Source organism: Macaca mulatta, chromosome 14, assembly GCF_049350105.2.
Source record: "Macaca mulatta isolate MMU2019108-1 chromosome 14, T2T-MMU8v2.0, whole genome shotgun sequence".
NCBI classification, from domain to species: domain Eukaryota; kingdom Metazoa; phylum Chordata; class Mammalia; order Primates; family Cercopithecidae; genus Macaca; species Macaca mulatta.
In genome coordinates, this window is record NC_133419.1 from 16,659,162 (window position 1) to 16,670,472 (window position 11,311).

The following is an 11,311-nucleotide window of genomic DNA, read 5'->3' on the forward strand; positions in this document are numbered from 1 at the left end:
AAACTGAGTATAACCTTAAACCTTTTGGCTTATACTTTAAGCCTGGGAGGCAGAGAATTCTTACAGAAACAGCAAAATCTTACTAAAAATAAAGTGGAACATTCCTAATGAACAACAATGCATTGAAGTACAAGGGCTCTCGCAGGGCGCAGTGGCTCAGGCAGGTAATCCCAGCACTTTGGGCGGCCTAGGTGGGTGGATCAGAAGGTCAGGAGTTTGAGACCAGACTGACCAATATGGTGAAACCCCCTCTCTACTAAAAATACAACAATTAGCGGGGGTGGTGGTGCATGCCTGTAGTGGATCCCTTCCTTATACCTTATACAAAAATTAACTCAAGATGGATTAAAAACAAATGACCCCATCAAAAAGTGGGCAAAGAATATGAACAGACACTTTTCAAAAAAAGACATGTATGTGGCCAACAAACATGAAAGAAAGCTCAACATCACTGATTATTAGAGAAATGCAAATAAAAAACCACAATGAGATACCATCTCACACCAGTCAGATTGGCTATTATTAAAAAGTCAAGAAACAACAGATGCTGGTGAGGCTGTGGAGAAATAGGAATGCTTTTACACTGTTGGTGGGAATGTAAATTAGCTCAACCATTGTGGAAGGCAGTGTGGCCATTCTTCAAGGATCTAGAACCAGAAATACCATTTGACCCAGCAATCCCACTACTGGGTATATAACTAAAGGAACATAAGTCATCCTACTATAAAGGCGCATGCACATGTATATTTACTGCAGTGCCATTTACAATAGCAAAGACATGGAACCAATCCAAAAGCCCATCAATGGTAGACTGGATAAAAATTTGTGGTACGTATATACCGTGGTATACTATGTAGCCATTAAAAAGGAGTGAGATCATGTCCTTTGCAGGGACATGGGTGAAGCTGGAAGCCATCATCCTGAGCAAACTAACACAGGAACAGAAAACCAAACACTGCATGTTCTCACTCATAGGTGGGAGTTGAACAACGAGAACACACGGACACAGAGGGGAACATCATACCCTGGGGCTTGTCATGGGGTGGGGGGCTAGGAGGAAGAGCACCAGGACAAATAGCTAATGCATCAGTTCAGCAAATGTGCTGGCTGAATGTGAGTGTAATATGGGAGGGATGATGCTTGAATGATCGTGTAAAAATATTCAGTCAAATCAATAGAGATATCATAAAGTGAAGGATAATCTAAGTTGTAAGGGATATTCAAACCAAAATCTTTCAGCCAAGCATCTCACTATTTTTTCCCCAGTTCAGCTATGGAGGGAAACTTTACCTAGTATTTGCAATATTATATGCAATAATAATAATAGTACATGTCTCTCAAGATAACCTAAAGTTCTCAATAGTGTAGTGAAATAAGATAAAGTCATAATTTCAAGGTGCTTTCTTCTTTATTTAGTACTGAAGCATCTCATGGTTAAAGACAGTAGATTATTCTTTTCTCTCTTTTGCAGTTCAACAATGAAACAAACATTTATAAAATGTCTATCATTTGTAAGCCAAATCAATAAAAAGGCATATTTTCAAGGAAAGTAAGCTCCAGAGGACAAAGGCTTCTACATATACTAGCACTATACAAACCTTAATTCAAAATGTCCTGACTGTATGTAGCATTTCCTTTACTACCAACAAATTTTACTATTGATTACTAGAACACATTTTTTCAATGATTTTTTTCATAGCATTTTTTACCTCTTGATTCCTCAAGCTATAGATCAATGGGTTTAGCATGGGAATCACCACTACATAGAATACTGAGGCAAATTTGTCTTTATCTAGTGAGTGGTTTGACTTAGGCTGTAAGTACATAAAACTGAGGGTCCCATAATATATGGAAATAGAAAACACGTGAGAAGCACAGGTAGAAAAGGCTTTCTGTCTTCCTACAGCAGAGTGGATCCTTAGGATAGCAAAGACAATGAATATATAGGAGATGAGAACAATGATGAGAGAACAAAAAACATTGAACCCAGCAATGATAAACAACATCAATTCCTTAATTCGTGTATCAGAACAAGCCAGAGCAATCAGAGGAACATCATCACAGTAGAACTGGTTGACGACATTCAAGTCACAAAAGGACATGTGGAATGTGGCCACTGCTTGTATGAGTCCCACGGCGAATCCATAAATATATGAGCCAGTGACCATTTGAATGCAGAGTCTCCTAGGCATGAGAACTACATAGAGTAAAGGGTTGCAGATGGCAACATATCGATCATATGCCATGACAGAGAGCAACAATAATTCCCAGACTGAAAATGTAATGAAGCAACACACTTGAGTGGCACATGCATAAAATGACATGCTTTTAATTTCACGCAAAGAGTTGACAAGGGTGTTTGGAGTGATAGCAGAGGTACCATAAAAATCCACAAAAGCCAGATGGCTGAGGAAAAAATACATAGGTGTATGAAGCTGAGGACTGATTTGGATTAGCACAATCAAACCAAGATTACCCATCACAGTAACTAAGTAAATCAGTAGGAATACCCCAAAGAGAATGACTTGAAGTTCCGGATTATCTGTGAGCCCTAGGAGGATGAACTCAGTCACTGATGAATGATTGCCTTTTGCCATGTAATAGATACAAGATTCTTCTAAAATGAACTCCAGAGCACACCTTCTGAACAATCTTGACTCTGTAAGAAATGTTCAATTAAATATGAGAAGATAGCCATGACTTACCAGGGTATTACATTAAGTCTAATTAAATTAACGTTCTGATAAGTACTCTGAATTACACATACATTTTCCTTATGCTTTCAGAGTAAAATAATTTGGTTCAGGCAGAAACTCCAAGATAGAAAATTCAGTAAGGAGTTGTAAAAGAAAAAAGTATTTTAAGTAAACTACTGTAATCAATACAACAACAAAATCCATGTTGTACTTTTCTTGAAAAACCAAAAAATAAAAACACATTGCAATGTAACACTGACAATATATGTAAAATCATTTCTTAACTTGTAAGTTTATTTTATGAAATTGTACACAGATATGTTAGTTCATAAGGATATCACAAATTAACAAAATTAAATGTGGAAAATATAACATAAAAAGTCAAAATCAAAATATTAACACTATCCTCTTGGGCATCCAAGTTGGAGTAATTTTTAAGATTTTCTTCTTTTTGTTTATCTCTGTTTTTTCTTTAATAGACATTTAATATTGATGTTAAAGAATAACAGGATTTTGAATACTCTGGCTTTGTCTTTTTGGAAGAGTACACACCAGTGAACAATTTTACAGAGTATAAAAGAGCTTTAGCTGACTGAAAACCTTATTTAACTTCTATCTTTAGATATCTAAATGGTCCAAAGTGTATAGGATTTGGCAGTGTTTTGAAGAACTAAATTCTACAGACCATTTTCTCAAACCCAAACTGGGCTCTGAATGCTTGAAAGCTGGTGGAGTTAAATTGCTCCCTGCGTTTGTTAAGCAGAGCAGGGGATAAGTTAACTTGATTCTTTTTTTATAATTATATTGCCTCTTGTTGATTTACATGTACCTTGCAGATCTTCAAGGAAGGTAAAAAAATAAAATATAAAAACCACCCCTTCCCATAACCTTTAATTGTCATCTCCTTAGAAATTTTATCTTGGTTACTCTCTTTTCTGTCACTTTCACTTCTCAGTCAAACATCTTAGAGCAGGCCTCTACTTTTTGAATCATATTCATAATTTAATCAAGTGTAATTTGCCTTCCTTTCCCATTAAACCACAAAATCTCCTCACCAACTTCACTATTGACCTCACAATCCCCAAGTCCAATCCAGCCTATTTTTCTTTGGCAGAGTAGTAGCCCTGGACTCTGTTAATACGCCTTAGATTTCCAAAACAGAGCAGTCTCTGGTTTGATTGTTTACTTTGACTCTGTACCTTGGTAGCTCTGCTTCCATTATATATGCTTTAGGTGACATGTACTTCAGGTTCTAAGCCCCCGGGCTCTCTTCTTTACACCTTCTTTTTCAGTAATTTTATCCAATCCTATGTCTCCAGTAAGCATCTGTATTCTGGCTATGCACACATATATCTTTCTGTTTCAGATTTATTTTCTCTATTAGTGTCTCTGCATGTTAAATCTAATATTGAAAACCTGGAGTATATACTTTCTCTAAGTGAATAGGGACATTAATCACTCAGTGTTTCAAACCAGGGACCAATTGTCTTTTACTGTTCTTTATGCCAATATTTAATTTGTCCCCAATTACTAACAATTTTATATCTGACATACTTTTCAAATCTGTTAACTTACATTCCTCTCTTGATGCAACTTTTGTTTTCTTTACTGTAACTGGCAACTGACTCATATTCTTGCCCCCAGTCTTTCCTACTTCTCTCTCTTCCTTAATGCCTTCTCCATTGCCCTTAAGATAAGGTCCTAGTCTTTTTTTTTTTTTTTTTTTTTTTTTTCCAGCATGGCTGACATAGCTCTTGAAAACCTAGGCCCTGCATGTCAGACCAGACCCATCTTTTGCAGTATTCTCCATGTGGTCTTCATGTTCCAGATATGATCGACTATCGCAGTTATTCAAATGTAATCTACATATTTATATAGATTTCCTTCTGTGCCCAGAACACTTTTCCTCTGCTATTATTACCTATCCCAGATTTTTCTTCTAGTTAACTTTAAATGTTTCTGTTGAATAATTTCCTCTTGGAGGCTTTCCTGACCTTCCAGGCCAAAATTAGTGCTTCTTATATTCACTATTTTGGATCCACTGATTGCTTTACCATAGCACTTGCCACAATATATTGCAACCAACTGTTAACACATGTCTGTAACACAGCCTAAACTCAAAACTCTTCTTTTAAGCAAGTTTTAATTCTTAAATTATTTTATACCCATTTTAATTACTTACCTCTAGTAGTGTCTAATATAGACAGATCATCAATAATTTCCTGTTAAATGATTAACTGAATAGAAGTAATAGTCATATAAGTTTGATGCCTTTCCCACAGTTTGGGTTGTTTTTTCTACTACCCAATGTCTTTCTACATTCAGAATGCTGTCTTTCAGTTCAACAACAAACCTCCAAATAGCACATTGCGCCTGAAAGCAATGTTTGTGAAGCCAGTAACATTTAAAATTACCTAGATGTGAGACAGCTTTGTATTTATTTATTTAATTTTTGGGGTGGTCCCTCTGGAAACTTTCTGTTGTTACTTTTGTTAAACAAACATGGCAAAACAAAATAATGATTATTCAGTAACAGGCAATTATTTGATGTTTAGTGTTTGGGGACCAAACTATTTCCCTTGAAATGATAGATCACTCCTTCAACTATTAGTCAATAAATGAATAGGGAGTAGAGGAATATTTTAATGATCTCTTTTGGGAAAACAATTTGATTAATGGCTGTATCTGCTCTGAATATTTGCGACATTTGCTTTAATTTTGCTGTATTGGCTTTTGATTGCAATTATGAATTTATTTAAAATAAATGTTGAGCTCATGGTCCTCATATTTAGCAGGAGATTTTATAAAGTTTTAGATGAAGAATAACTTTTTCAGTTAATAACACTCAAATCTGCCTTCTGAGATTAACATCACAGTGTGTTTTTATAATTGGCATTGTAGTTCAACAGCAATAATTAATTTTTTTTAAATTTGCTGTCCTCCCTAGGAGAGAAATGCATGCAAACCATAGATTAATTGGCACCTAGTTGTTGTCATTCCACAGAAAGAGATGAACTCCTTCATCCAGGAGAACGTTTGGCAGTAATATCTGAAGCTTGTTCTATAAATTTTCTGAGACGGCTCCTTAAAGTCTATACTGAAAGATGCCTGACATTATATGCAACAGATATGCTAGAAGTATTTTCACATAGTAATGAAGACACAGGAAGAAAATTGAGGAATGTAGGAGCATGATGATTCATTTATTCTGTAAAAATAAAAACTCTCTACCTGTCTGTATTTTTAGGAAATCGCGGAAGACAGTTTCATTGCTTGGGCAATAAGGACTGCACTAGCGTAGAGGAAACTGGGATGATTTTAGAGGGTCAATAGTGGCTGTGCTCTTTGGCTTGTAAGAATGGAGTGGACCTACAGGTCTGTGCTCCCTAGTAACAGTAGGGACGTTGTTATTCCGGAATGACAGTAACAAGGTGGATGCAATACTGGTATTGGGTTACAATACTTGATTAGGCTGCAACTGAGGTACTTTAACCCGGTTTCTATGGTAATGGGTTACGGATCATGGTGTTCTTGGGTTTAGACGGATGGGCAGCTGATGTTGTTTAATAATTGTCTATAATTCTATAGTTGCATAGGACATATAAAATGTAGTATTTTAAAATATTGTTCCTTGTGTATTCAGACAAAATATGGAGCGGGTGAGAAAAAAAACTAATAGCACTAGTCACAATGAACGATTTTTTTCCTTAAGATTTTTTTGAAATTAAGTCCGATCATAGATTTTTTAAAAATCTCTTTTATTGAAATGAGAACTGAATTTCCTTGAAGCAGGTTCCTTGAACATTTCTGAAATACAGCATGTTAATATAATAGCTCCTTTTCAGATCCTTTCCAAAGAATATACCCAGGGCTTTTTAAATGAACATGTGAGAATATCAGAGACTTCATATGTCGTAATTGGGAGTGATGCTGTAGCTCGTCTGTCAGGCACAGTAGATTAATTAGTTGCATTAACAGCCTCAGTTAAAGCCTCTCGTAATCGTGCTCTTTTTCTATAAATGTATAGTACTTCTGTATTTTGCCTCTGGTCTCAGTCATGTGACTTGTTTTAGCTAATGTTTTGGTAACAGACTTGACACAAATGTAGGCTTGAGAAAGGTGTAGTGTATTTCAACTTCCTGTTTTGCTCTTCTGCCTTTGCCCTGACCACAGATTCATGCTAACCTGTTGGCAGATGAGAAGTCATGTGGTGCTAAACCAGTTTTCACAGGTGGGGACATCTTAGATCAGCTCGTTTCCAGGCAACGCTGAGGATGAACTCATGAGTGGATGCAGACAAGATTAGTCAAGCATGGCCCAGAGCAGAAACTGTCCTATGACACACGGTAAATAATACAATGCGTTTGTTTAAGCCACTCTGTTTTGGATTTTTAAATTCATCATTTTTGTTTCACTAGAAAACATTTTATTATGTAATTCCTGTTGTGAAAGGACACAGAAGATATGGGAGCTCCTAAACAGTCACAAACTGCAATGCGAGCGTCCCTGCTACTTGGGATGGGAGCTTTCTCAGGGATTCTTATATATGCAGTTTCCTGGGGCCATTTGCATCACTGTTTAGGGCTAAGGTCTTCATTATCTGTTCTGTTCACCTTTGAGCTATAGCTTTACTAGCCCTGTCTTCAATATTTCCCTAATCTTTATTTCCTGAGATGTTCCAACATTCATGTTAGCCCTTATTCTTATAATAAGCCCTTTCTCTATTTCTGTACAGAACCAACTGTGGCACAGGAGTGAAGGAGAAAACAGATATCTGAGGAAGAGAACACCAGGTCAAAAGACGGCCTATGCAAAGATGCTATGGAAAGCATACAACAGCTGTTGTAAGGGACAAGGAGGTGGGAACAGAGAAAGGCATAAAGTTTAAGGTGACAAGGTCTGAGATTTAGCATGAGGTCAGGTAATTCAGAGTTCTGTGGCTCCTTTCAAGTCCTTTGACTTTTGCTTTGAATAAAATGGGTTTCCAGAATAAAAGCTTGTTTTCCTTTTTTTTCACTTTGACCTAATTTTATTTTTAATTTCTTAAACTTGTAATATTTTTCAAATCAAAGCAACATAGTAATATTTATTTTTTTAAGGGTTGACTTCTGTCCCTATCTGTACTTGTTCCACTTTCTTTCAATCATTCTTTTTCATTTTAAGTTATCTTCCCACTATTTTTGTCTTTTTTTGTTGTTGTTGTTGAGAGAGAGAGAGGGTCTTGCTATGTCTTCCCCAGGCTGGAGTGCACTGGTGCCATCTTGGATCACCGCAGCCTCCACCTCCTGGGTTCTAGTGATTCTCCTGTCTCAGATTCCTAGGTAGCTGAGATTACAGGTGTGCACCACCACACCCAGCTAATTTTGTATTTTTAGTAGAGACGGGGTTTCACCATGCTGGTCAGGCTAATCTCTAACTCCTGAACTCAAGTGATCCACCCGCCTCGGTCTCCCAAAGAAGAGATTACAGGCATGAGTCTGCAATTTTTAATCAAATATAAGAAGCTACACATATGCATTTTATATTCTTCCTTTTTTCTTGCACAGTGTAATGTGTAGTATTAATTCTTTTCTGCATTTTTGTCTTGTCAATATTATATTCTGATGATTACTCTATATCATACCTACAAATCTTTTCTGATACATGGAAGGGCTGTCTCTATTCATGGATATTTGGGTGCAAATCTGTTGCTAATTTAAATAATAGCCCATTAAATTACCTTGTGCACATGTATTAGCTTGTATTAGTATTTGTGTCAGTATTCCTTTGAATATTTGAATTCCTTTCTTAGAAATATGATTGTTGGGTACCTGAAACTTTGCTAGATATTGCCAAATAATTCTCCACAGGAATTTTTGTTTTGTTTTGTTTTTTGTTTTTATTTGTTTGTTTGTTTTTTGAGATGGAGTCTCACTCTTTTGCCCAGGCTGGAGTGCAGTGGCACGATCTCAGCTCACTGCAACCTCTGTCTCCTGGGTTCACGCCATTCTCCTGCCTCAGCCTCCCAAGTAACTGGGACTACAGATACCTGCCACCATCAGCAGCAGATGAGGGTTCTTATTTACTTTCAGTCTACTCAAAGTTTTGCATTTTGAAATCCTCATAAATGAAAAATAGTATCTCTTGGTATTTTATTTTTAAGTTGAAAGTACTCTTAGCTTGATGCTATTCCTCCTTTCTTGTACCTATAAAATTGATTTTTTAACACACCACTTAGAATGGCGATCATTAAAAAGTCAGGAAACAACAGGTGCTGGAGAGGATGTGGAGAAATAGGAACACTTTTACACTGTTGGTGGGACTGTAAACTAGTTCAACCATTATGGAAGACAGTGTGGTGATTCCACAAGGATCTAGAACTAGAAATACCATTTGACCCAGCCATCCCATTACTGGGTGTATACCCAAAGGATTATAAATCATGCTGCTATAAAGACACATGCACATGTATGTTTATTGTGGTACTATTCACAATAGCAAAGACTTGGAACCAACCCAAATGTCCATCAGTGACAGACTGGATTAAGAAAATGTGGCACATATACACCATGGAATACCATGCAGTCATAAAAAAGGATGAGTTTGTGTCCTTTGTAGGGACATGGATGCAGCTGGAAACCATCATTCTCGGCAAACTATTGCAAGAACAGAAAACCAAACACCGCATGTTCTCACTCATAGGTGGGAATTGAACAATGAGAACACTGGGACACAGGGAGGGGAACATCACACACTGGGGCCTGTTGTGGGGTGTGGGGAGAAGGGAGGGAGAGCATTAGGAGATACACACAATGTAAATGACGAGTTAATGGGTGCAGCACACCAACATGGCACATGTATACGTATGTAACAAATCTGCACGTTGTGCACGTGTACCCTAGAACATAAAGTATAATAAAAATAAATAAATAAATAAAAATGAAAAAATACACCAGTAGGTGGAACTCTGATAACAACTAAATTAAAAAAAAAATTAAAAAATAAAAAAATAAAAGTTGATTTTTTTGACATCAGGATTTCTACAACAAAATTATAACACTTTTCTGGCAGAACGAAAGTTCTAATAATTTTTGGTTAGATCAATCAGTGAGGGGAAAACTCATGGAAATCATTACATTTAACTCTCATTTTAAAGACAAGGAAACTGTCTCTCCGATAAGTCTCAGAGGATTTAGATAATGTAAGTAGGTTTTGGAAGCCAAACTGGGATTTCTTCAGAATATTGGCAGGGAAAATTCTGGAAGTTCTATGCTTTCAAAAATATTAACAAAATGAGTGTTAAACACATTGAAAGAGATTTTGTCAGTTCCTTTATTTATTTATTTATTTATTTATTTATTTATTTATGAGACAAGTCTTGCTCTGTCGCCCAGGCTGGAGTGCAGTGGCGCAATCTCGCTCCCTGCAAGTTCTGCCTCCCAGGTTCACGCCATTCTCCTGCCTCAGCCTCCTCAGCACTGGGACTACAGGCGCCTGCCACCTCGCCCGGCTAATTTTTTTGTATTTTTAGTAGAGACGCGATTTCTCCATGTTAGCCGGGATGGTGTCAATCTCCTGACCTCCTGATCTACCCGCCTTGGCCTCCCAAAGTGCTGGGATTACAGGCTGAGCCACCGCGCACAGCCAAGTTCCTTTTCTTATATCAGTGGGAATTATATCTTCAGGCAAAGGGCTATCATGTAAAATTTCCTTTTTTTGTGGATTATTACTATGGGCTTAATATTCCATATAACACTTTTGAGGACATTTGCTTTGGGACTATGCAACACTGCTGACAGTGACACAGTTGAATCTGGCTGCATTTGAAATGGAGGTGGCTAGAAATTTGATAGTGGTGGTTGTGATTCAAGCATTCTCTGTTAAGGCCAGGGTTCACTCCAGACAGTGAAAATGACTGAACTGATAGAGAGGTGTATTTTTCTATGACATTCCTGTAAACTGCCTCATTTCCAAATGTGTAAACATTGAATTCAAAACGAAAGAGCCAGATCTATTCTCCTGACTCAATGAAGAGTTGACTCCTTACAAACACATTGATATCTTTCAGACACTTGAGTGTAATTTAATGGCTGGTCATAAAGTAATTAACAAAATTCTAGATATTTTAAGAACTTTGACAAAATTGTGACAACGTTTTCTTAAAAGAGTTATTGAGTATTGTTTTAACTTACAATAGGTGAAAAATAAAAACTTAGTTAATCAGCACTTATAAAACAAAGTCCATTTTGTTTCACTAAACTTTATTGAAGGTGAATAGATGGTATTCATTATTTAACAATTTATTTAACAATTTTCTTAAAAACAGATACATCACTTATAAGTATTTCTTATAAATAAAATATTTTTTAAAGTTACAATGAATTTGGAATTGGCCCAACAAAAGAAACCATATTAAAATATATTGTTCAATTAAAACATTAAATTAAAATTAAATGATGAAGCCTTATTTTTAATTTTTAATTTTTTTAAATTACAACAGCTTTAAGAGTAAAAGTGGATTTGGTTTCATCGATGAACTGTGTAGTGATGATGCCTGAAATTTTAGGTCACTCATGTAGTGTATGTTATATTCAATATGTAGTTTTTTTTATCACTCAACCCACCCACCCACCCTT

General features: G+C 36.4%; 1 protein-coding gene and 1 long non-coding RNA gene across 2 annotated transcripts; one reads left to right on the forward strand and one right to left on the reverse strand.

Annotated features, from left to right (window-relative positions):
- Window positions 1–1,655: 1,655 nt before the first annotated feature.
- LOC114672126 (olfactory receptor 5AL1-like) lies at window positions 1,656–2,633 on the reverse strand. Its single transcript, XM_028832900.2, has one exon. It carries the CDS (start codon window positions 2,595–2,597, stop codon window positions 1,656–1,658), a length of 942 nt encoding a protein of 313 aa, XP_028688733.2. The 5' UTR covers window positions 2,598–2,633.
- Window positions 2,634–6,905: 4,272 nt separating this feature from the next.
- On the forward strand, window positions 6,906–7,691 carry LOC144334509 (uncharacterized). The gene is made up of 2 exons (XR_013404466.1): window positions 6,906–7,042; window positions 7,432–7,691. It is a non-coding gene; the product is annotated as an uncharacterized LOC144334509 (long non-coding RNA).
- The last annotated feature ends 3,620 nt before the right edge of the window (window positions 7,692–11,311 follow it).